The sequence below is a fragment of the Amyelois transitella genome, chromosome 8 (assembly GCF_032362555.1).
Source record: "Amyelois transitella isolate CPQ chromosome 8, ilAmyTran1.1, whole genome shotgun sequence".
NCBI lineage: Eukaryota > Metazoa > Arthropoda > Insecta > Lepidoptera > Pyralidae > Amyelois > Amyelois transitella.
The window spans coordinates 235240-263013 of NC_083511.1; the positions used below are offsets into that span (position 1 = coordinate 235240).

Here is a 27774-nt window from a genome sequence, read left to right on the forward strand (position 1 = left end):
TGTTTAATTGGCTGGGTGTATGGGTATATTTAAAACTATTGTATACCATTGATAGCTTCACTCTGTGACTTGGTATGCATAATTCCTTTATTAATGATCTTCTTTGGTCCCCAAAGAAACCAAAGTTCAGCTGTTCATAAACTGTAGTTTCAACTTGGCATTGACCTATCAGTCACTAGTCGGCATCTTCTCTATATACATAGGTAGATATTTCTTCGTAATTACTAAGCGAAACAAGACTTATCGTTGACCAATTACACTTTTTATCTCAGATATTTTACAATTGAGAGCGACATATTATACAAGAAATTTTCTGATTTTAAACTTTCGCGTTGCATTATACTATTCGTAAATAATACATTTTCTGTTGAATACGATCACAAGTCAATACGCTGTGACGCATGCTGCAACGACATGCGTCACATTTATTTTAACGTAAATACTTAATTACAAATAGTATGCATTCAACTAATGTCGAAGATGAGCTTATAACGTAAGTCTACATCGATAATACACTTCATACGAAACCAATCGTACAAATAAATCTACTATTGTCTTGTATAGTATTAGAACGATCCAATAAGAAACACCGACAGGGATTTTAACTAACGGTTGTAAAATGGTTAAATTTAGTTAAAAATAACTTATCACATTTATTTTAAGACAGGGTTTGATACGATCTTTGATCAATTAATGTAACTCAACGTTATAATATTAACTTTTTTTTAATATCCCTGCCATTGCGTCACATAGTAAAGTTAAAATACAAATCTAGGTGCTACATGGTCAGGGTCGTATGTCAGACCTGACTACTTGTTGCTAAGTTCTCACTAATCATTGAACGAGCGAAGTGACCAGGGACCTAGTCGAGTAAGAGTGAGCGGTACTTACTATCGTGAGGTGGCTAATGTCGTAATCAAAGGGTCTGAAATATCTCGGTAATTCATATGGTAAACGCTCTTTTTTCATTTAAAAGCTAAAAGTAAACTGTCATGGTAAAATCTACTAAAGGACAACTCAGTACCTTTACGCAATGTGCCTCTTACGATCGTTACCAAAAAGCACCCATCTCTTAGATTAACGACAGAAGCAAATTATAGCTTTACAATCCACAGCAGATTTATCACCTGTCACAAAACTTATGTTTGTTGAACAACAGCAATAGATGTGCTCCAAGTGGATATATTCACAAAAGAGAGGTGAAATTTGAACGGTCCCTGTGTCAACTTCAGAGTGGCAAACTCACACAAAAAAATAGACACAAGACTCACTACTCCGCTATTTTCATCTTAAAATTACCACTGGCTAGTATACAAGTATAACAGATAAGAAATAAACTGCCTACATCAATTCCGAGGCATCATACCTAAGTATATGTTTCAGTCGCATAGACATAACTACGATGAAGACTTGCTAAGCGGTTGTGCTAAGAAATGCTGCGTTCTCGCGAACTTAGACGCGTCGAGACAAGTAATAGTTGACAGTTACTTAACTTAGCTCGTGTAAACTAGATATGATAGATGTCACAGCTTTATGATTGACTGATTCACTAATAACTTAATTGGTAACATAAGGTTTCGTAGGTTAAGTCTGAATTATCCTTAATAAAAAGTTATATAATTGATTTCAAGAGAGCCTCATTGGCAAGTTATTATATTATCAACAATATTTTCAGACTGAGAAACCCCCAATAAAAGATATTATAGAGGTGTCTATTTTTATTTACATCAAATTTGAGAGTTATGTCTGAAATATATTAAAAATCATATAAATATAAGACTTCCAATACAAATTGTGATTTTTTTTCTAATATTATTTAAACTCATGCCCCACAGAGAACGTTTTAGTTCTAAGTACACTGACCTCCATAAGTATACATGTACTCTTTTTCCCACTCGCACCCCGTACAAAAATGATAAGTTCTCTTTATCTGGCGATTGTAAGAAGACCTTTGGTCATTTCTACCGATTCATTCATGTCGAGACGACACGTATAAAATCGATCTTATCTCGAGCCGTATCTCTAAGGATTATTGGGGATTATGACGAAATATAGCTGAATTACTGTTATTTATATAATCTAGTTATTGCAATATGTCATTGCCAAATAGTAAGAGGATTTAAGGAAGGTCACTGTATTAAAATATATTAATTGCTGATAAATCATTGTCACTTTGTTCGTAACAGAGTTTTTGTAACCAAAGGTATGGGCGTGCTACCATTTTAAATTTTAACATTTCTATAAAAATGTGTTTGCATTCTCTAAAGGTTTTATCATCAATAATTCAAACTCTATCAAGAAAAATAAAAACTAATTGAATAACAATTATTTGTGAAATCAATAGTTTATCTGTCCAATAAGATACTACTTAGTGGCTTTGTCAGAAGTCTTAAGTTACAAAGTTTCTGTCTGTCAATTAGTCCTTACATTGACTTTAGCTTTTTATCGCCAAGTCTATGAGAACGGCGTCGCGCGTGCCACGCGTCGGGGGCTGGGTTCTAATAAACTTGGCGATTAGAAGCTAAGGTAGATAACAAGGTTTTGAATTCCAAATCTAAGGATTAACGTCGTTAAAGTCACATATTCCAATTGAACGATAAAACGTTACCAAAAAAAGGAAAATATGACTCAAAGAAGATTGTGTATAACGAAATAAGATTTTCTTTTATAATTTCCATTTTTAAACTGGATATAGGTATATAAGTATTAACGCTCATAAATATGTTTCCAATTCGAGAAATTAAGTCGAATATTCGTATTTCGAATGAGCAAAAATTAAGCTAATAGAAGCAACGATGAGCTTGCCTTAGCAATGAGGTCGAACGCCAGCTGCTCTGATTGGTCGGCGAGGATGATATGCGGTGGTGGGGATGAGTCAGCCTTCAGTTCCCGCGCAGACGTCGAGCGCGGTGTATGTGGCGCATCATAGGGGTAGCGCTGGCGCCTGTCGGATATAAAAAAAAAATTTAGGATAATTGAAGGGATATATTAAGAAAATATTATATACCTACAGATTGTACCAAAAGTGGAATAAATTAACATAACGACCTGTTACCTGGGGCTGGCTGGAGACAGTTACCTGGGACTGCAGCACGAGCACGGGGCGGGCTGGAGACAGTTACCTGGAGCTGCAGCACGAGCGCGGGGCGGGCTGGAGACAGTTACCTGGGGCTGCAGCACGAGCGCGGGGCGGGCTGGAGACAGTTACCTGGGGCTGCAGCACGAGCGCGGCGGCGGCGCAGTCGGCGGCGGCGGCGGGCTCCCCGAGCGCGGCCAGCACGAGCGCGGGGCGGGCTGGAGACAGTTACCTGGGGCTGCAGCACGAGCGCGGCGGCGGCGCAGTCGGCGGCGGCGGCGGGCTCCCCGAGCGCGGCCAGCACGAGCGCGGGGCGGGCTGGAGACAGTTACCTGGGGCTGCAGCACGAGCGCGGGGCGGGCTGGAGACAGTTACCTGGGGCTGCAGCACGAGCGCGGGGCGGGCTGGAGACAGTTACCTGGGGCTGCAGCACGAGCGCGGGGCGGGCTGGAGACAGTTACCTGGGGCTGCAGCACGAGCGCGGGGCGGGCTGGAGACAGTTACCTGGGGCTGCAGCACGAGCGCGGCGGCGGCGCAGTCGGCGGCGGCGGCGGGCTCCCCGAGCGCGGCCAGCACGAGCGCGGGGCGGGCTGGAGACAGTTACCTGGGGCTGCAGCACGAGCGCGGGGCGGGCTGGAGACAGTTACCTGGGGCTGCAGCACGAGCGCGGCGGCGGCGCAGTCGGCGGCGGCGGCGGGCTCCCCGAGCGCGGCCAGCACGAGCGCGGGGCGGGCTGGAGACAGTTACCTGGGGCTGCAGCACGAGCGCGGGGCGGGCTGGAGACAGTTACCTGGGGCTGCAGCACGAGCGCGGGGCGGGCTGGAGACAGTTACCTGGGGCTGCAGCACGAGCGCGGCGGCGGCGCAGTCGGCGGCGGCGGCGGGCTCCCCGAGCGCGGCCAGCACGAGCGCGGGGCGGGCTGGAGACAGTTACCTGGGGCTGCAGCACGAGCGCGGGGCGGGCTGGAGACAGTTACCTGGGGCTGCAGCACGAGCGCGGGGCGGGCTGGAGACAGTTACCTGGGGCTGCAGCACGAGCGCGGCGGCGGCGCAGTCGGCGGCGGCGGCGGGCTCCCCGAGCGCGGCCAGCACGAGCGCGGGGCGGGCTGGAGACAGTTACCTGGGGCTGCAGCACGAGCGCGGCGGCGGCGCAGTCGGCGGCGGCGGCGGGCTCCCCGAGCGCGGCCAGCACGAGCGCGGGGCGGGCTGGAGACAGTTACCTGGGGCTGCAGCACGAGCGCGGGGCGGGCTGGAGACAGTTACCTGGGGCTGCAGCACGAGCGCGGCGGCGGCGCAGTCGGCGGCGGCGGCGGGCTCCCCGAGCGCGGCCAGCACGAGCGCGGGGCGGGCTGGAGACAGTTACCTGGGGCTGCAGCACGAGCGCGGGGCGGGCTGGAGACAGTTACCTGGGGCTGCAGCACGAGCGCGGGGCGGGCTGGAGACAGTTACCTGGGGCTGCAGCACGAGCGCGGCGGCGGCGCAGTCGGCGGCGGCGGCGGGCTCCCCGAGCGCGGCCAGCACGAGCGCGGGGCGGGCTGGAGACAGTTACCTGGGGCTGCAGCACGAGCGCGGGGCGGGCTGGAGACAGTTACCTGGGGCTGCAGCACGAGCGCGGGGCGGGCTGGAGACAGTTACCTGGGGCTGCAGCACGAGCGCGGCGGCGGCGCAGTCGGCGGCGGCGGCGGGCTCCCCGAGCGCGGCCAGCACGAGCGCGGGACGGGCTGGAGACAGTTACCTGGGGCTGCAGCACGAGCGCGGGGCGGGCTGGAGACAGTTACCTGGGGCTGCAGCACGAGCGCGGCGGCGGCGCAGTCGGCGGCGGCGGCGGGCTCCCCGAGCGCGGCCAGCACGAGCGCGGGGCGGGCTGGAGACAGTTACCTGGGGCTGCAGCACGAGCGCGGGGCGGGCTGGAGACAGTTACCTGGGGCTGCAGCACGAGCGCGGCGGCGGCGCAGTCGGCGGCGGCGGCGGGCTCCCCGAGCGCGGCCAGCACGAGCGCGGGGCGGGCTGGAGACAGTTACCTGGGGCTGCAGCACAGCGCGGGGCGGGCTGGAGACAGTTACCTGGGGCTGCAGCACGAGCGCGGCGGCGGCGCAGTCGGCGGCGGCGGCGGGCTCCCCGAGCGCGGCCAGCACGAGCGCGGGGCGGGCTGGAGACAGTTACCTGGGGCTGCAGCACGAGCGCGGGGCGGGCTGGAGACAGTTACCTGGGGCTGCAGCACGAGCGCGGGGCGGGCTGGAGACAGTTACCTGGGGCTGCAGCACGAGCGCGGCGGCGGCGCAGTCGGCGGCGGCGGCGGGCTCCCCGAGCGCGGCCAGCACGAGCGCGGGGCGGGCTGGAGACAGTTACCTGGGGCTGCAGCACGAGCGCGGGGCGGGCTGGAGACAGTTACCTGGGGCTGCAGCACGAGCGCGGCGGCGGCGCAGTCGGCGGCGGCGGCGGGCTCCCCGAGCGCGGCCAGCACGAGCGCGGGGCGGGCTGGAGACAGTTACCTGGGGCTGCAGCACGAGCGCGGGGCGGGCTGGAGACAGTTACCTGGGGCTGCAGCACGAGCGCGGCGGCGGCGCAGTCGGCGGCGGCGGCGGGCTCCCCGAGCGCGGCCAGCACGAGCGCGGGGCGGGCTGGAGACAGTTACCTGGGGCTGCAGCACGAGCGCGGCGGCGGCGCAGTCGGCGGCGGCGGCGGGCTCCCCGAGCGCGGCCAGCACGAGCGCGGGGCGGGCTGGAGACAGTTACCTGGGGCTGCAGCACGAGCGCGGGGCGGGCTGGAGACAGTTACCTGGGGCTGCAGCACGAGCGCGGCGGCGGCGCAGTCGGCGGCGGCGGCGGGCTCCCCGAGCGCGGCCAGCACGAGCGCGGGGCGGGCTGGAGACAGTTACCTGGGGCTGCAGCACGAGCGCGGGGCGGGCTGGAGACAGTTACCTGGGGCTGCAGCACGAGCGCGGCGGCGGCGCAGTCGGCGGCGGCGGCGGGCTCCCCGAGCGCGGCCAGCACGAGCGCGGGGCGGGCTGGAGACAGTTACCTGGGGCTGCAGCACGAGCGCGGCGGCGGCGCAGTCGGCGGCGGCGGCGGGCTCCCCGAGCGCGGCCAGCACGAGCGCGGGGCGGGCTGGAGACAGTTACCTGGGGCTGCAGCACGAGCGCGGGGCGGGCTGGAGACAGTTACCTGGGGCTGCAGCACGAGCGCGGGGCGGGCTGGAGACAGTTACCTGGGGCTGCAGCACGAGCGCGGCGGCGGCGCAGTCGGCGGCGGCGGCGGGCTCCCCGAGCGCGGCCAGCACGAGCGCGGGGCGGGCTGGAGACAGTTACCTGGGGCTGCAGCACGAGCGCGGGGCGGGCTGGAGACAGTTACCTGGGGCTGCAGCACGAGCGCGGCGGCGGCGCAGTCGGCGGCGGCGGCGGGCTCCCCGAGCGCGGCCAGCACGAGCGCGGGGCGGGCTGGAGACAGTTACCTGGGGCTGCAGCACGAGCGCGGCGGCGGCGCAGTCGGCGGCGGCGGCGGGCTCCCCGAGCGCGGCCAGCACGAGCGCGGGGCGGGCTGGAGACAGTTACCTGGGGCTGCAGCACGAGCGCGGGGCGGGCTGGAGACAGTTACCTGGGGCTGCAGCACGAGCGCGGGGCGGGCTGGAGACAGTTACCTGGGGCTGCAGCACGAGCGCGGGGCGGGCTGGAGACAGTTACCTGGGGCTGCAGCACGAGCGCGGCGGCGGCGCAGTCGGCGGCGGCGGCGGGCTCCCCGAGCGCGGCCAGCACGAGCGCGGGGCGGGCTGGAGACAGTTACCTGGGGCTGCAGCACGAGCGCGGCGGCGGCGCAGTCGGCGGCGGCGGCGGGCTCCCCGAGCGCGGCCAGCACGAGCGCGGGGCGGGCTGGAGACAGTTACCTGGGGCTGCAGCACGAGCGCGGGGCGGGCTGGAGACAGTTACCTGGGGCTGCAGCACGAGCGCGGGGCGGGCTGGAGACAGTTACCTGGGGCTGCAGCACGAGCGCGGGGCGGGCTGGAGACAGTTACCTGGGGCTGCAGCACGAGCGCGGGGCGGGCTGGAGACAGTTACCTGGGGCTGCAGCACGAGCGCGGGGCGGGCTGGAGACAGTTACCTGGGGCTGCAGCACGAGCGCGGCGGCGGCGCAGTCGGCGGCGGCGGCGGGCTCCCCGAGCGCGGCCAGCACGAGCGCGGGGCGGGCTGGAGACAGTTACCTGGGGCTGCAGCACGAGCGCGGGGCGGGCTGGAGACAGTTACCTGGGGCTGCAGCACGAGCGCGGGGCGGGCTGGAGACAGTTACCTGGGGCTGCAGCACGAGCGCGGGGCGGGCTGGAGACAGTTACCTGGGGCTGCAGCACGAGCGCGGGGCGGGCTGGAGACAGTTACCTGGGGCTGCAGCACGAGCGCGGGGCGGGCTGGAGACAGTTACCTGGGGCTGCAGCACGAGCGCGGGGCGGGCTGGAGACAGTTACCTGGGGCTGCAGCACGAGCGCGGGGCGGGCTGGAGACAGTTACCTGGGGCTGCAGCACGAGCGCGGGGCGGGCTGGAGACAGTTACCTGGGGCTGCAGCACGAGCGCGGCGGCGGCGCAGTCGGCGGCGGCGGCGGGCTCCCCGAGCGCGGCCAGCACGAGCGCCAGGCGCCGCCACGTGTCGGCGCGCGCGGGCTCCAGCTGCGCCGCCTCGCGGAGACACTTCTCCGCGAGGCGCAGCCAGCCGAGGTTGTAGTACGCCGCGCCTGAATTGGAATAAAAAGCTATATAACAGAACAGAAACAACCAGATTGAGGGTAAAATCACATTATCCGACACGAGTGACAAACACATGTTACATACATAAAATCACGCCTCAGACATGCAGGGGCTTCACCTTGTTACTTGCCACGATTCTTGCGTACTTCGTATAAGAACTTGCGTATAAGAACAGACGCGGGAAGTGACTTTGCTATATACTATGTAGTGATAATCTCACCTAACTGCACGATGCTATCGAGGTGTGTGGGGTGTATGGCGAGCGCGTTCTGGAAACATTGCCGCGCCTCCTCCCATTCCGAGCTCGCCGCGTGAACCAAACCTCGCTGAAATTGAATATCATCTTGAGGATCCTTGACATGTGCATCAACTACAGAAATTTTGTTCGAAGTCAGGAAAGGCCTCTGTGGCTCAGCGGTAGTACGCTTGTCTGTGACACCGGAGGTCCCGGGTTCGAATCCCGGTCAAGGCATGATGAGAAAAGAACTTTTTCTGATTGTCCTGGGTCTTGGATGTTTATCTATATAAGTATTTATTATAAAATATAGTATCGTTGAGTTAGTATCTCGTAACACAAGTTTCGAACTTACTTCGAGGCTAACTCAATCAGTGTAAAAAAAAAAAAAAAAAAAAAAAAAAAAAAAAAAAAAAAAAAAAAAAAAAAAAAGGACCCGCTGAATTTGATTAAGCTATTTTTCAGGTCTTTTTCTCGTCATCATCATATTGAGCCGTAGAACGTCAACTGCTGAACATAGGTCTCCCCCAATGACTTCCATCTGGCACTGTTGGAGGCGACTTGCATCTACTGTTTCCCCGCGAACTTCTTCAGATCATCAGTCCATATCGCGGGAGGCGGCCTTCCGGTACGTGGTCTCCACTCAAGAACTTTTCGGCTTTATCTGTTATTCATAAATGCCGATAAGGCATTATTTATTTCGCTTTTCTCTCTTACTCGGTTAAAATGAGACAGAGAGAAAAGATGAACATTAACCTAAGGCCTGCCTTGTTATTACTCACCGTATACATAACTAAATGGCTGAAGGGCATCAACGCCGCGGCTTCTGACACACAGCCCGCCGCGGCGCTCACTCGGTCTAACCTGTAAGGAATAAACTTTAAAGAAGTTCGTGTTCGTCGACGTTCTTGGGTAATTATGTAATTTCTTTAGCGAAAATACTGTTCATAGGTTTGATTCATAACGCAGAGACTTTATCAACTCGGGTAGAGGAATTTTATTCAAGTAATGATCACATTTCCCTATAGAATGGTACCTACCTGAGACAAAAGAAAATTATAGCATTAAACTTCTTGCTTGTCGATAAAACAACCATAGCACGTTGTAATATGGAACAGCGCCATCTGTTGTCGCCGCTGTAAACTAGCTAGTACCTGAGACACAAGTCAGCCAGCAGCAGCCAGGCGCGTGCTCGCTGCGCGGAGAGCGGCGCGCGGCGCGGGCAACTCGCGGACGACGCCGCGTCTGATAAAGCGCGCATTGCACGATAAGCGCCCGCTGATTCGGCTCGCACTGACGCTGGATAATGATATTAATGACACTTTTGTTTATAAAGGACAGAGAAACTGCCGCTAATAATAATTACGCCAGTTATTATCAGACAAGCAAAACCGCAGCTAAGAACTCAAAAAGCAGTTTTACAGTATGCGCATTACGAATTAACAACCGTAACGTCTGCGTTATCATTTAATTCTATGATCTTTTCAATTCGGATATACTCGTAAAACAGTCACTCTTACCGCGGAGAGAACAGGTTTAAACCGCTTAAGGATCGCTACAATCATAACATTTTTGACCTCTTGCCGTCAAGGAAAGATCTCACAAGAAATTATATCCTCTATTATTTTGATAGAGTAATCTAGATTATGTTGTACTAGTACTGACCTACGACCATTAACATTTAAGACTAACCTGCATCTCTAACACTGTGCGTGTCGTCGTGTAGCGAATCAGAAAGCGCGTCTAGTTCCGCGTAACCATTCTGTTCTATGGAGCCTTCTTCGTTGCTATTCAGTAACGTCAGGAGTTCCTTGCCCGTCGCTAACGCTGCCTGCGAATAAAATTATATTTTAATCATCATTCTCCTGGCTTAGTGTCTTCGCCTTCTAGTGAGGCCCGAGGAAGGCATACGGTTATGATTGTGGATTGAGTTAGGTATTTACATGAAGCGACCCATCTGACTTCCGCCACTTGCAGGAGAACCAAACCCATATTGGATCATGATTACAAATCCTGAATATGCAGGTTTCCTCATGACCTCGCGGTCAGCACTAACTAACTGCCTCGCGGCTGTGCCAGTCACCTCGCCGGACTCCCACAGCAGCTGCAGCGCGGCCAGGCTCCACAGCGGCCAGTCGGCCTGCGGGTAGTGCTGCCGCGCCAGGCGCGCCGCCGCCAGCGCGCGCACGCCGCGCGCGCCCGCGCACGCGCACGACCACAGCGCCGTGCACAGCCGCAGCCCGCCGCCGCAGTCCGCGCGGGCGCCGAGGCAGGCGCGCGTCGCGTCCTGGAGACAAATACATTACGGGACATTTCAAATATCACAACATTAGTTGACATCAAACTTAAGTTTATTGCCACTTAGAAAACTTAACGAAGTGCGAAAAAGTTTTTTTTCGCACTTCGTTAGCCGAATAGAGCAGACGTGTTATATTATTTTTATTTTAAACATTAATCTAGAACCAATTAAAATTCAATCTTGTCTCAAGACGAGAGGAAACAAGTTGGAGCGACATCTTTGATTGCAGTTAGAACATTTCGCCGTTGTGAATGCGGAGACCAAACAAGACGAACATTACTTCTATCCCGCTCACTGGAATTCCGCAAGTATTATCATAACAACAACTTATTTTGACTGAGCGTTCCATAGTTCGCTTCGTTTCCATTGCTGCTAATAAGCCGATCTATAATTCATAAAGTCAACCTGTGTCTTCAATGTACATTGATTTTTCTTATTAAACAATTGCATGATTCACACAGAATGAGCGTATTACGTTCCCCCTCCAAGCACTCCTCAAGCGGTTGTAGCTCTCAACCAGACTTGTCAAGGCTAACAGATATGGAGACGGACTCTTCTATAACATATCGAAAAAGAAAACAACACTTTGATCATGAATGCAATTGTGTTAAAGAACTAAAAGAATTACGTTCTGATTTGTCACGTTTAACTAATATAATGGAAAAATATACCGAATCAAATGAGAATGTAATAAGCAAACTACAAGAAAGTATTTTTGAAGTCAAAACTGACATAGCCGAAATAAAAATTAATAGCGAACAATCAAAAAACCTTTTTTGTGAAAACATCTCCGAAATTAAGCATGAGATAAGTGGCTTAAAAATAACTTCAGTAAATGCAACAAAAGAGCAGGACAACATTAAAGAGCGGCTTATAAAGTTAGAAAAACAAGTCAATAACTATGGAAATATTTCATTAGCTTCAAATTTAGCAGTTAAATCCGATAAAGAACCATCGCATTCAAATGAACAACTGATACGTGAAGTCTATGAACGAAATGAAAGAGAAAAAAACATTATAGTCACAGGTTTACCCGAACAGTTCATTCTTGATGCTGAAGAAAGAAAAAATAAGGATACAAATGCTGTGATACAAATGACACGTTCAATAATTGAAAATATAACGACCCCAACCAGAGTATTGCGTCTTGGGAAATATAACTCAGCTAAATCTCGGAACTTGAAAGTGTGCTACGACACTAAAGAAATACCAAAACAACTACTTCGCAATAAGGAAAAATTCCCAGATACAATTAAGATATTCTCAGATCAAACTCCGACACAAAAAAAGTACCTTCAAAGTTTAAAGGCTGAATTAGTCCAACGTCAGCGCTCCGGTGAAAAAGATATTACTATAAAATACATCAATGGAACACCCAAAATAATAAAGGCTTTACCAAAAAACTCAATCGACCAATCGACGTTTCTACAAAAGACCTAAATAAAAATACTTATCAACTCGTCGCCAACTATCAGGATATCCAAAATGATAAATCTCGTCTGTCATTACTATACCTTAATGCCCGGAGCATTCGGAAGAAAGGGAAATTTGATGAACTAAAAAGTGTTCTTAAGTCGTTAAAATCTGTACATGTCATTTGTGTAACTGAAACTTGGCATGAAAATGAGACTGAAGCCAATCGATTTCATCTTCACATAGTCACACATACACATTCACATAGTTTATCTGAATCTACATACAAAGATGGAAATAACTACTTGTGGATTCACTTAGAAAGATACTGTTTGGACATTGGCGTGGTATACAATCCTGGAAACACAAAATTTAAAGACTTTTTAGAAACATACTGTCTTCAACTTCATCAATATAACAGAGCTATTGTTCTTGGAGATTTTAACATTGATCTTAGATTGAAAAAAGATAGAGAAGTCAAATTATATAAACAAATGTTAAATCAGGCTGGACATACAATAATTAACAAAATCAACAAAAAATACTGTACACGCGATTCAAAGGCGAAACAATCAATAATAGACCATGTTACGACAAATCTGAAATACGACAATTTTAATATGGCAATAGTTCAGTCGTCTATGTCAGACCACAGACAAATACATATTAATCTAAAGAAAACTAAAGCACCACCAAAAATATACTCAAAATATGAAGCAATAGACTACAAAAAATTATATCAAACTGCTGAAGAAACTTTTTTAAAGGGAAATTTCAACAATAATTACAAAATGCTAGAATCTACTATCAAACAAAAAATAAATGAGTGCAAAGTACAGAAATTAAAGATACTGAATCTGCCACAAGAGGACTGGATTAATAAGGAGATAATCAACGGTATAAATGAGCGAAATTGTCTCTGGGCTAAAGTAGAGGAAAACCCTAATAATTATTCACTTTTAGAAGAATTCAAGACATATAGAAATAATTTAAGAAAATTGATTCAAGAAACGAAAAACGAGTACTATCATAACAAATTCATAAAGTGTGTAAACAAGCCAAAAAAGATGTGGAAATTAGTCAATGATTTATCTAATAATAAAATTGAACAAAGCTGTGCCCCTTCGAAAATTATTGTTGAATCTAAGGAAATAACGAATACTCAAGACATCTGTAACGAATTTAATCGATACTTCTCAACAATAGGTCGCCATCTAGCTGATAAATTACCTAAAAATTCCTCTAGCACTTCTAGACCACCTACATCTAAAATTAAATCTATATCGCAATTACTAATATTAGAGCCTTGTGATATCAATGAAATCAGCGACATAATCAATAACTTAGACCCAAATTGCAGTTCAGGTTTAGACGGTATTTCCACAAAGGCTTTAAAGTGTATAAAAAATATTATTCTAGAAGATCTTACCGATTGCATCAACAAGCTTTTGGAGAATGGCGAATTCCCTGACACACTTAAAATTGCAAAAGTTACCCCCATTCATAAATCTGGTTCAAAAACTGACCCAGGAAATTTCAGGCCTATCTCAGTATTGCCTATTTTGTCAAAAATTTTAGAGAGAGTTATTTACACGCGGCTAGAAAATTTCTTATCCAAAATAAATTTTTTGTACGAACGCCAATACGGATTTCGTCCGAAAAGTAGCACTCTTACAGCCACTGCAGACTTAGTTACCAAAATAAGAGCAAATATAGATAACAAAAATATAGTTTTAGGTATTTTTATTGATCTCCAAAAAGCGTTCGATACAGTAAGCCATGAACTACTTCTAAAAAAATTAGAAAATATTGGTATCAGTGGCTCTGCTCTGGCAATGTTTCGGTCTTATCTGACAAATAGATTCCAGGTGGTTAAGTTGAACGGTGCGGATGTACAAAGTATAATGTTACCTTTGACTTGTGGTGTTCCGCAGGGCTCAATATTGGGACCTCTTTTGTTCTTAATTTACATCAATAATATCAAAGAATTGAATCTGCATGGTCATGTTACTCTGTACGCAGATGACACTTGCTTGTTTTACTTTGGTTCATCAGTGCAGGATTTGATTCGCCTGGCACAAAGGGATTTAAATTTATTAAGTTCCTGGTACCAGGACAATCTTTTGACAATCAATGCCTCTAAAACGTGTTTCGTAGTTTTTAGTGCTAAAAACAAACCAATATCACCACATGTACCTTTAAAAGTTAATAATATAGCAATACAGGAAAAGAAATGCGAAAAATACCTGGGGCTTAGAATTGATGGTCGATTGTCTTGGAAATACCAGATTGAGCACATAAAAGATAAACTTTCCGCAGTAATTGGTTCATTTCGGCATATTACTAAATGCATTCCACGTCACATACGGTATACTATTTATAATTCTCTGGTAAAATCACACCTTCTTTACCTTATAGAAATATGGGGCAGTGCTGCAAAAACGAAATTAGCTGAACTCCAAATTATTCAAAATAAAATTATAAAAATTCTATTTAACTATCCCTATTTAACAACTACATCAAAAATTTACAATGAAACTAACATAATGAATATGAAACAATTATATATCTACACCACATGCATTCTTATCCGAAAAATATTAAGTGGCTCACTCCATGCTAGTTTAGCATTCACAAAGGTGAAACAAATAACACAAAGATGCACGCGTCGCGCTAGCTTTTTGGTTCTACCCAAGACGAGAACGAACTATGGGAAAAAATCAATTACCTTCGAAGGCGCACAGTTTTATAACAAACTACCGTCTGACTTAAAAAATGTAAACCCATTTAATGCATTCAAGGTTAAACTTGCAGAATATATTATGAATCATTATTAGCTTAAATGTTTTAGAGGAAGTACGTACATAAAGTGACTAAAATAAAAACAGTGAATGCATTGCTAGGGTGCAAACAGTGTGTGTGCGAACGAGGCGAATGTAATACTTTTTACTCTTTAAATATGTTCTCATGTAAGTGATTTTTTGTCTTTTTTGAGAATAAATATCTTTAAACCTTAAACCTTAAAAGCGTCAAAGCAGAAGAACCTGTAACAAACTGCACTGCAAAAAACCAAAATCCAAATTCAAGCCAGAAGTTTTTGTCTACAGTTTTGCATCTATTATAATTCCTAAACACAAATGTACAACATATGCAAGTGTGGCTCTTGTCACTCATATTGCATGGGAAGACTCACAGGATGCCATCGGAGTGTTTTGCGATCTGACTAAAGCATTTGATTGCGTAGATCATAGAACTCTTCTGCTCAAGCTCGCTCATTACGTGTTCGACACTAGTACCGTTGAACTAATTAAATCATATCTTAGTGAAAGATTACATACGGTAGATTTAAATAACACAAAATCGAAAGGAGCTATTGTAAAAATAGGGGGTACCGCAAGGTTCCATTTTGGGACCTTTTCTCTTTCTGTTGAATATTAACGACCTGCCTTGCATGATTCAGAAACAGACTGGCATCGTGTTGTTTGCAGATGCGTCACTATTTTTTAAGATGAACCACCGTAGCGAGTACTTTGATGATGTGAATACTGTGTGCACTTTAGCCGCCATATCTAACTGGTTTAAAGTCAACGACTTACTGGTAAATGCAAATAAGACCCAATGCATAAATTTACACTTCCCAATGTGCGGCAGGCAAATGTGGATATTAGTATAAGTAGTAAAAGATTAGATTTTGTTGATAGTGATACTACTTTAATTTAAATATAATGTTATTTCTAATTTGAAATGGCATGCTCACATTTTGAAATTTCTAACAAAAACATAGTTCTGCAGCATACGCTATTCGTCGTATTAGGCATTTGACGGATGTGGCAAATGCTAAGCTAATATATTTAAGTTATTTTCATAGTTTAATGTAGTATTGCTTTGGGGAGCATCAGCAGACATAAAAACTATTTCATTCTAAAAAAAGGGCAATTCGAGCTATCTACTGTCTAAAACAAAGAGATTTGCTTAAAGAATTTCAAAAACCTAAATATTTTAACATTGCCTTCCCAATACATATTCGATAACATTATGCAAATAAGGAAAAACTTAGACTTTAAAAAAAAAGTTGGGCTAGGTTAAGCTAGGTAATGCCTAAGGAGGGCCACGCAAGCTCAAATAATGCCAAATCATTGCTTCTGCTTGTTTCATAAGTAGAAACTGCCACATTAAAAGCCAACAGCTGAGAATGCCGATTTAGAAATCTAACAAAAATACCGACTAACACAACACATATAGTGAATATACAAAATTTTATTGGACTCTGGATCAAAACTCACCATCGCCTCGTTGAGCATTCCCAAATGCATGTACTGCCTGGCTAGATAGTAGAACGCCACGTGGTCGTTGTCGTCTAGCTCCACCGCTCGCAGCAACAGTTTCAGGCAGGTCGCGTTCGCCGCGTCCTTCTCTATCCGAGAATTCGTTTTCTAGAAAAAGATATTCAGTGTTTATTTATCTTTATTGTAAATATTATTTTATACTATGATGCATAAACCAATAAAATTTCCTCTGTTTACTAATACATAGTATAGGAAACACTAGAAAATTATAAATGTAAGTGTGTTATATATAGACAATTTTTTTATGAAGTTCGTTAAAAAATTTAAAAAAAACCATTGATTAAGCTCAACAATTTTACGTGTGTATACAGTATGTATAAATTGTGTAACGTGTCTAGAAAAAAAAGTAGAACAAAGTCGATCGTTGTTTGACCCAGTCGCCTCACTCGCCACATAGCGACCCTGCCAGTAATACCAGTATATATACTTCTTATATTATATAATATCTTAATTATATTCGATATATTTAAGGGTATTCAATGACAAATGGCTCGTTACCTGTGCCTTCATTTGATGACCAATACCACAGTATAAACACGCGCGCGCCAACATGGGCCCTTCCGCCGAATCTTCTATTTCTAACGCCTGTTGAGCTAATTCGATGCCATCCTCTATCTGAAATCAATGATAAACTTCTAAAGTTGACGATCATTACTGATGCCGAATGAAAAAAAGTAACGAGAAAAGGTCATTTGTCGCCTTTTTTTCTCAATATTTCTAGATCTATGATATCTAGACCCATAGCAAATTAAGCCGATGATATGAGAAACTTGAAACAATGTAATGTTTCTCATATCATCTGGACGATTGTTTTGACACTTTTTTTGGTACAATTTACAGATGCCGAATTAATAACGACGAATAAAATCATGAAATTTACGGAATAGAGATAATTATGATATATTTACCCATCCCATCTGGTAGCAGGTGTTGGCGGCGACGAGCCGCAGCGGCGCGTCCCGCGGGGCGAGCGGCGCCGCGCGGCGACACACGGCGCGCGCGCGCACCGCCGCGTTCCACGCGCTGCTGCCTGTCCGCACACCACGATCCACATTAAACATATCTCCCCGCGTCTCTGTTCCCCGATATATTTAAGGCAAAAGTGATCGGACATTATTTTAGCCTTAGATATCATTTTGCAATCATGCAGATGCTCATAAAAGCAAACCATAGGACAACAATCTTTGAAATTAGCTGAAATAAGCCTAGCTGTAGCTAAATCTGTTAATTGTCAAATCCTCCTTACAACATAACCGGCAGAGCTAAGTCTATTGGAATTTAAAAATATGATCACCCCACTGAAAGTTTGCATCTATTATAATTCTTAAAAATGTAGTATTTTCAACAAATTTTTGGCCTTCCAGTATTATGTCAGTATTGACCTGCCTTACATTTGGAAGGGTTAATTTAATGCATTGGGTCTAATTAGTATTCAAAAGAAGATTGTTAGTTGAGAACCAGTTAGATATGGCCGACAATATATTATTCACCGAACTTATATTTACGTTATTGCGATCTAATTTAAATATCGAAGAAGTGTCATCGGCAAACAACACTATAACAATCTGTTTTTCCACCATAGAAGGCAGGTCATTGACATATACCAAGAAGAGGAATGGTCCCAAAATTGAACCCTGAGGAGCACCCATTCTGACGCTTGATCCTCATAATAATATCTACAGTTTCTCTTGACTTTACTCCATTAATATCTACAGTTGGAAGCCTATCAGTCAAATAGGATGACATTAGTTCAATTGATTTGTGGTCAAACCCATATTGACGAAGTTTGCGCAAAAATGTCTGATGATCTACGCAATCAAATGCTTATGCTTATGCAATGCAAAATAATCTTTTTAGGTTCAGATTTTAAAATCGTTTTATTTTTAAACATTACATATTCTTATATGCAAAGGGACTTCGCATTTTATGTTTATCTATCCATTTTTAAGAGAAAACATAGTTTAGAATCTGCACTTTCGAGAAACTGATGTGTTTTCATGATTTTACATGGGCACATGTCAACTCCAAAAAAGTAAGTCGACGATATTTAGATACTGAAAACACTTTCAGTTTTTCTATCGTATGCTCGTGGCATATATTCGTCTTTTTTCAGCAGAGATTATCCGGTGACAAACTAGTTATCGCTGCAAGGCCGCTATGTAGTGTCTGTCAACGTTACCTAATTAGAGTTAAACCGACTTCTTTGCATGAAGAGTTATGAATGTGGCTGAAGCGAAAGAAGTACGCAGGGATCGTGGCGAGGATATGGTGATTTATGTTTGTGTGTCTGTCTGTCTGTCTGTATGTATGTCTGTGTGTATGGAGTTACCTTGCGCGTAGTGGTGCTGGTGGTGCGCGGGCGCGGCGGGCGCGGGCGCGGCGGCGGCGGCGGCCAGCGCGCGCTGCCGCCACACGTGCGCGTCGCCGAACGAGAACTTCATGGCGCGCTCCAGCGACTGCAACCGATACTTACACGTTCATATTGTGAATACATCCGCTTAGTAAACGGGGTCTCGTTGAAAAAATTGCGAAACCGAACAATTTCGTACGTATTTCCGAAAACGCGTCTCAATATATATCAATTTGACGAGCTCTGTGGCGCAGCGGTAGTGCGCTTGTCTGTGTCACCGGAGGTCCCGGGTTCGAATCCCGGCCAGGGCATGATGAGAAACGAACTTTCTCTGATTGGCCTGGGTCTTGGATGTTTATCTATAAACGTATTTATTATAAAATATTGTATCGTTGAGTTAGTATCTCGTAACACAAGTTTCGAACTTACTTCGAGGCTAACTGAATAGGAGTAATTAGGCCCGTCTAAAAAAAAAAATACGACAGATCATCCTCAAACTAGCAATTTCAATTTGTGTACAAAGAATACATACATATAGTCACATCTATATCCCTTACGGGGTAGACAGAGCCAATAGTCCCGAAAAGACTGAATGGCCACGTTCAGCTGCTCGGCTTAATGATGGAATCGAGATCCAAACAGTGACAGGTTGCTAGCCCATCGCTTAAAAAAAGAATCACAAGTATGTAAGCCTATCCCTTAGTCGCCATTAAACTACATCCATGGGAAAGAAATTGACAGGTCTTATTCTTTTTTGTATCAGTGCCGGGAACCACACGGCACTGGCAGGGCACCAAGGAGGCCGACCTCGAGCAGCAGCGCGCGCTGCCCCCAGCGCAGCGCGGGCAGCGCCAGCAGGTCGCCCACGGCCACGGCCGCGCGCAGCGAGTGCGCGCGCGCCGCCTCGAACTCCGCGCTCTGCGACAGCACGGCGCCGCGCACCGCCATGGCCTCGCCCACCAGCAGCAGCAGCACCACCTCCTCGTATACGTTGCGGGGCACGAACTGCGGAGAGGTCAGACTTCGTTTGAAAATTAAACGCACATAACCGTAGCTTTACTTTATTTCGGGACGTTTCGAATCATGATGTTATGAACCGCGGTCACCGAGCGAGATTAAATAAGTAATATGATGCAACGCGAAACGTTTAATATCAAACGTGATAAAGATGGTGAGTTTCTAATGTTAAATATTTTGAAATTTACTGTAAGTATATAAATTTAATTTTAATATGTGGAAAATATAGCTCATCAAACATAAAACTTTCGAGTTAGAACTAACCATTACATAACTGACACTTATTGATCCTTCGAGCCGGATAAAAGGTAATTATTCTCAACACTAACAGCAATATACGTATATATATAATTATTCTGTTATATTTTTACTACAAATAAATAAAAACTGACCTGATTGATACTAGCGTATTTCTTGGGTTTCCACGGCCCCTCGGACATGTGCTCTTCGCGCCGCCGCGATAACGTGTTCTGCGCGGGCGCAGGTAACTGTTCCGGAGGCTTGTATACCTGCACAGAATAAACTTTATACATTTACTTTTAGTACGTTTTTATTGGAAAAATCACATTCATTTAAAAGTTTGAATACATTGTATTGAGAATCAACTGAAAGGGCAGTTCCACGTTTTTTCATCCATATTTATTAATTTCATAATTAAAATATACGGTCGAACTGAGAAACTCCTCCTTTTTAAGTCGGTTAAAAACAAAGCATATATCGCACGTTATATAGTAATATTATGAAAGTGATTTTCGTTCTTTATACATAAAATATATTGGTTGACCATAAGAAACGCAATTGGGATAAGTCCGCCATTATATGTACATATTCTTCTAAATCCAATAACTGTTTCGTAATTTTTTACATTCCTTTTTATGTGCAATAAGGAGCTTACAAACAAACAAACAATTTTACCTGTCCACTGACCCCCCTCATGAGAACCTCCGCCAACTGCCTGGTTAACGTTAATCTCAGCGCCTGCGTCGATACTGATTCCACCGCCGTCAGCATGTCGCGATACCTGCACAATTTATTAAATACATACAATCACGTCTTTTTTCCTTACGGGGTATACAGAGCCAGCAATCTTGATAGGCTATAGATAACGTTCAGTTGTTATGTCACATAATGATGGAAGTGTATAAATTGTGTTTGATCTCATTTAATTTTATCGACACATTGTATCATATTTACAAAACAAATCTTTTTTTAAATAGAAACACAGCAATAATTATCCCTTACGGAATAGACAGAGCCAACAGTCTCGCAAAAACTATTAGCTGTTTGGTTGAATGATGGAATCAAGATTTAAACAGTAACAGGTTGCTTGGCCATCATCTAAAAATATAATTCCAAGTTTATTAGCCTATCTCTTAGTCGCCTAATACGACATCCATGAGAAATATATAAGCATTTGCTTCAATATTATAATTAACTAGTGTGTGTTTAATTGGCGTTCTCAAAAATCTTACTTTTTAAACTGTTTTTATTAGTGAAGACCTGTAATCGGCTCTTAAATGTATAATTGAAAATCTAATGATTGTAATACTTGCTGTTGGTCATCCAAATATATAAAAAAAAAAAAAAAAAAAAAAAAAAAAAGATGGCGTGGTCCTATTCTAGAGTGTATATTCTGTTCGAAATCTATTCAAACATCTGACATTACCTGTCAATGGCGCTGTGCAGCCTGCCAGCTCGGATGTGCAGTATGGGGACTCTCTGCAGCGCCGTCTCCAACGTGGGTCCCGCGTGGGTCACCGACGAGGATCTTTGAAGGTATAGTAACGTCAACTCTGATGCCAATTCGAAACTTCGTATCTGAGGAGATGAGAAATGATTGCTTAAATAGAACATTTTGAGACGTGTTGATCGAGTTTTGAACTAATATGGAGGAATTAAACATTTGGTTACCACTTCTCCGCAGACGTCATCTTATTCAATGTTACTTCTATGAAAGGCGAAATATTCAAACAATATTATAATAATTTGGTCACAGCCACATCTCTGTTTTTACTTGAGAGGTCAAGAGCCAAGGCACCATAATGCATTTACAACATAAAATTTAAAAATGAAAATAACTTGCCGTGTGGTTCCCGGCACCAATAGAAAAAGAATAGGACTACTCCATCTCGCTCCCATGGATGTCGTAAAAGGCGACTGAGGGGTAGGCTTATAAATTTGGGATTCTTCTTTTAGGCGATGGGCTAGCAACCTGTCACTATTTGAATCTCAATTCTCTCTTAAAGCCAAATAGCTGAACATAGCCTATCAGTCTTTGCGAGACTGTTGGTTCTGTCTACCCCGCAAGGGATATAGACGTGATTATATGTATGAAAATAACTTCCCCTAGAAACAATGTTCGCTAGATATTTATCAATGCCCCAAAAAAAAAGGTGTTTCCTCACCATTTCATTGTCCTTCTCCGCCTGTTTGTACCGGCTGCTGGTGGGCGCGCCGCTGAGCTCCAAACATAGCCCCTTTATCGCGTAAGACTCCGCCACGATCCGCAAACTTCGTCTGTCGATGGAAATAGACAAAGTTTTATAAATGTCTGATACATACATGCATACATACATATAGTCACGTCTATATCCCTTACGGTGGACAATAGTCCCGAAAAGACTGAATGGCCACGTTCAGCTGCTCGGATTAATGATGGAATTGAGATCCATATAGTGACAGGTTGCTAGCCCATCGCCTAAAAAAAGGTTCGCAATTTTATAATATCCTACCGGACCTATCCCTTAGTCGCTTTTTACGACATCCATGGGAAAGAGATGGAGTGGTCCTATTCTTTTTTCTAATACATACTACATAAACCCTAAATTTTATGTAAACAGAGATAGAACGAGGTTTACAACAATCAGATACTCGTACACAGATGGTCGTACATACTATTATCACGTCTATATCTTGGTTTGAGTCAAACAGCGGATTCCTACATAACCTAACCTAACATACATATAATCATGTCTATGTCCCCTTGCGGGGTGGACAAAGCCAACAGTCCTGAAAAGACAGATATACCATGTGCAGCTGTTTGGCTTAAGGATAGAATTGAGATACAAATAGTGTATAGAAAACATTGAATTTTTACTTAGAAAAGACGCAACTAGGACAACAGATCGAAGGATAACGAAAAAGGATCAACAGTCGTTTTTATAGGGAATACCTACCGATCTGTATACTCACGTAGAGGAAAAACAAAAATTCGGAAACAATAATGATGTAGCATTAAAATATCCATAAATAATTACGCTATCAAAAACTAACACTATATTTCCGTCCGCGGTTACGGCGTCTTTTCCGTATCTACTCCATACTGCCTATGTGTGTATGCAAAATATCATTCAAACTCAATGTGAGAAAGTAACAAACAAAGTTTCTTTCGCATTTATAATAATATAGACGAATGTATCTTGAGCAAATTAAGGATGTCCTGGCGAAGGGTCACGTCAAGAGTACCCGAAACGAGCTTGCATTAAGAGAATGTGGATGAAGCGAAAGAAGTATGCAGATATCGTGGCACGTGGAAAGATATAGTCTCTGCCTACCCCTCCGGGTAAGAGGCGTGATTTTATGTATGTACCTATTATAATACTGCCCTGGTATAAATAAAATGCCGTTATCTGGCAAATCTTTGTTTTAAGTAGTGTCCGACCGAAGCTTCGGCTTCGGCTTCGGCTTCGGCCACCTTCGGCCAAAAAATCCACCTTCGGCGAAACATTCGGCTTCGGCCCAAAATCCGGCCGAAGCCGAAGGTTTCGCCGAAGGTCCGAGCGACCGTCGAGATTGGACGAACTGTTACGAAAGTCATGAGGCGGCGAGGAGTCACTGTCAAAATATCACATTGCTGATTGCATGCATCAAAACAAGTCCGTACGTGTATTTAAACGAGTGTTTTTGTAAGAAATCAAATCATTATTTTTTACCAGTAGGTAAATCACAAACTTTTATCTATACATATAATAAAACAGTAAAAATATTTTGACTGTACATTTAGTATTTTCGACTGAAATGGATAGAGGGACACTTAGAATGAATAAAAGAAAGCAAAAATATATTTTTTTAATTTCTTGTCTGTCTGTCTGTATGTATGATCACGATTATCTCCGAAAGTACTAAACCGATTTACTTCAAACTTTCACCATTTGTTTTAACTCAGAATAACATTTAAAGTTTGTTTCATCAAAATCGGTTCACAAAAAAAAAAGTTATCGACATTTGAATGAACTCAAGGCATCAGTATGCCTGCAAATAAGTTACGAAATTAAAAATTCAAAGTCATTTATCATTATACGACGGCATTATACCTATAACATATAAATATAAGTGAAAGGCGACTAAGGGATGGGCTTACAAACTTGGGATTCTTTTTTAGGCGATGGGCGAGCAACCTATCACTTTTTGAATCTCAATTCTATCATTAAGTCAAATAGCTGAACGTGGCCATTCAGTCTTTTTAAATCTGTTGGCTCTGTCTACCCCGCAAGGGATAAAGACGTGACCATATGTATGTAGTCTACTTTAATTTCGACACCAACGCAACGGCTTCGATGGTCCAGTGGTTAGCCCGTAGATATTTTTTATTATTAAAAATATATTTTTTTTGTATTGTTTGAGTATTTTATGTAAAAAAACTGAAAATCAAAATACTACATATAATAAAACGGTTAAAATATTTTTTCTGTACATTTAATATTTTGACTGAAACGGATAGAGATTTTTTTTTTTTACATTTTTTGTCTGTCTATATCTGACTGTATGACTAAAATTCAACTCGAAATTTACGCGGACGAAGTCGCGGGCAACAGCTAGTTTATCTCTAAACCAACCACCTCTATGATATATCATCAACTTCTATATGAGACAGTCAATATATAAACCTTCAATATTGAGGTTTTGAAATGATTTTAATATTAATTGTAGCTTGTAGACAATAGTGAACAAAATTTATTACTGAGTGCTGAGAGAATATAAACCTTCGGCTTCGGCTTCGGCTTCGGCCGAAGGTTGTGGCGATAGCCGATTAATCGGCTTCGGCTTCGGCTTCGGCCAAAAATAGACCTTCGGTCGGACACTAGTTTTAAGTAAAACGTTAATAACTGCGGTAAAAATTTAAACTGATGCCATTCATCAATGAGAACGCCTATTTATGACTTAAAGGTACCAAAAAGTCGTATATACAGATCGAAAGAGATTTTTTTTCTTATTTACTGGTAAAAAAGGTGTAAATCCTGATGTCAGATAACGGCATTTTAGTTATACCACGGCAGAATAATAGTTGACATTTTATGAGAGACCTCACGAACTTTAAGCGACAGGTACCTAAGTTCAAGTTAGGTATCAAAATTAAACAATATTTTTACGACGATTTCGATCGAAAATATCGTGTCGATCAGCATTTCAGACAATAGGATGAGTAACTATGGTCCAAGCACTAGGTTCCGAAGACCTAGACGGGAGTCGCCCTGTGTAAAAACCTGGCCGACTCTGTCCAGAATCGTGGTCACTAACGCAACCAGGACTAACACCAAATGTGTGATTTTTCATGAATACCTAATATCAATGAAGTCTTAACATCTTGGTACCTATCTGAATTTGTGATATTTAAGTCCCTGGCACATTTTACCCCTAAATAAATCCTGGTCTAGATTACAAATGAATTCATGTTTGTTGTGTTTTTAGACTTAAGTATCAAGGTTGTTTATTTTAGACCTTATTACAATAACTAAAGATTCATTTTTGTTACATATTTCCGACGACGCGACATATTTGTCGTGTACGTAAATCAGTGCTTTGCAAAGGCTTCAGGTCAACCCACTTATTATGTAATCAGAAAGCAATGCAAGAAACCCTAGTCACATAGATTACAACCATTAGGTACTTAATAACCATACTATTTCCAGTCTAAGTATTATAAATTCGAAAGTCTATTTCATATTTATGGCTAAACTGGGACAGCTCACGGTTTTGCTAACCGATTTAACTTTAACCTGAGGTCAAATAAAAGTAATATTCCAGGAATTACGATGGGAGTGAAGCGCCTAGCGAAAATTAATTATAGTACTTGTATTAAATATCTTAAGAAGTATTATTTAGCCAGAGAAAAGAAATACACCATGACCAATATTGAAGTTCACGCACATTTTTGAAAATTTTGTTTGTAAATATAAACCTTAACATGAACCATAGTCAAAGAAGGAAATTTAATTGACTAGATCAAATTAACTGAAAAATACCTCTCCCTGTGTTCTCATGCAAATATTTACATGATCCGTAAACAATTGAGTCTCACCTTGAGCACTATGTAAATATGTCAGTTGCCATCACAGTTCATTTTAAATTTCTTTCATGCTCATATTATTAAAATTTACGTTTGTAATTAGGTTTATAAAATTAGTTTAGGTTATTTATTGTACTTCTGGCTAGTAAACTAGGAAATAAAAATAACTTACACAGGCAGTTCCTTTTCTGTCAAAGTGTTGAGTTCTGCAAGGTTGAACTGTTTCAACGCTTCATCGTATGAGCCGCAAGCGTAGTGCAGCTTGCCCAACAGCAGGTGAGCATCAAGGGCCACTCCTGCTCGCTTCCCGGCCTCGTCCGTGGCCAATGTGAGGTACCCGCGGGCTTCGGACAGCTCTCTTTGAGCCCGCTCTATGTTTTCCTTGGTAGGTGGCCATTCTGCTAAATAAGCTTCAAGTTTGCCTTCCCCAATGAGAAAATGGGCAAGACTTTCTGTAAATAAAATTTCAAAATGTCAGTCTTATGCTATTATGTTTTGATATTTCTACAGATTAGGAGGAACATTTATAAATAATAAAAATATTTAATTAATTTTCTATAAAACCCACCTAGGTAAATATTTATCAATCAGATTAGACTGCAAGTTGCTTTTCATAATACTCAACCTACTGGACCCATTTTGATGAAGTTTGGCACAGTAGAAAGAAAACAGACTTGTGGAACTACAAAAGGTGATTTTAATTACTTCAACAAAAGCAAAGACCCGGCCAAAATAATTTGGTGAAATAAATAAATTTTCAATTCGTCACTGACTCTCATTCCAGGGGTTAATTAGGATATATATATAGTTGATAAAACTATAAATAATAATAATTATTTATAGTTTTATCAACATTGTATTGAAGATAGAACTAACCAACACTAAGTCCTAAACTCATAAGGATACACAACCATCACCTTGAGACCAATTAAACACAACTTACATTAATTATAACTAGACACCTCGCACCAAAGATTACTCGAGGCGCGAGTATTTGCCGCGAATATCTTGCTATTTATTCAACGGCGAGGGTGTAGCCGTGACAGAGAAGTGACTCACCGTGCTGAGGAGACCTCGTCTTGAGCTGCTGGGCCAAGTCAACCGCCTTTTTCCAGTTAGAATCCTCTCGGCTCTTCTCAATTTCCGTCTCGTAACTCCGCACCGCATTTTTGCTCCTCGATGTCATTTTACCACGAGGACACCCTCACTCATATGTCACACCATCGATTTTATCTTCACTCAAATTCACTCAAACCACTAAAACATTGCAAAACCCATTGCAAGTTGCAAAAAGATCCCTCAGCAAATTGAAGGCCAAATTTGACAGATGACAACATCATACGTTTCGTTTCATGCAAACTACGTAAAGTTAATTCTGTTTTTTGTTTTTTTTTCTACCAAGTTCCTGATTTACGTTAATATTTATGTTGATAAAATACGCATGTCATTATAAAATAAATAAATACCTATACTAAAATCTTTTCATCAGTAAACATGAAATCAATAAATTTAAAAAAATTTCAAAATTTTAGTACTAAATAGTACTTAAGTTTCACCATAGATGGCGTAAGGAGTATCATGCATAATGAGTTATTTAGTTTCAGCAAATAAACAATACAAAATTTTAAAATTTTGCAAATTTACCCTATTTTTAATTGTTTACCTAGCTACTGTGACGACTTTTTTCTTTTTTTTCGATTTAAAAGGCAAGGCTCGATGTGCTCAAATACCGCCTCGCTTGTTCATATACCTACTCGAATATCCTGCTCATCCGACAATTGGTCACTTACATAAAAATGTAAACTTGCAATTAGATCGTCATTTCTTACTGCATGCTTAAAGATATTATATAAAGATATATCTTAAAATCGAGATTCTCAAATTTTCGCCAATGCTACCGTGATTACAAAGTTATTAAATAAACATCAACTCATTCGGTTTAGAATGCTCAAAAGGGCATGACATTAATTTTGATACTAATCTCGATGTTGGCTAATTTTTCATTGACACGAAAGCACAGTGC

The 27774-nt window shown here is 44.1% G+C and overlaps 2 protein-coding genes across 2 annotated transcripts in view; one reads left to right on the top strand and one right to left on the bottom strand.

Annotated features, from left to right (window-relative positions):
- The window catches only part of LOC106140826 (uncharacterized), a 346955-nt gene that overhangs the window by 39668 nt on the left and 279513 nt on the right, over nt 1-27774 (top strand). The window lies entirely within an intron of this gene.
- LOC106139908 (tetratricopeptide repeat protein 7B) lies at nt 2639-27062 on the bottom strand. The gene is made up of 18 exons (XM_060945445.1): nt 26811-27062; nt 25924-26203; nt 21871-21982; nt 21132-21283; nt 20381-20486; nt 19858-19974; nt 19256-19453; nt 18428-18554; nt 17007-17128; nt 16597-16713; nt 16036-16185; nt 10124-10327; nt 9733-9871; nt 9195-9339; nt 8823-8904; nt 8026-8131; nt 7614-7792; nt 2639-2944 (listed from the first exon to the last, which is right to left on the bottom strand). The coding sequence occupies exons 1-18, from the start codon at nt 26935-26937 to the stop codon at nt 2924-2926; spliced, it is 2484 nt and encodes an 827-aa protein (XP_060801428.1). The 5' UTR covers nt 26938-27062; the 3' UTR covers nt 2639-2923.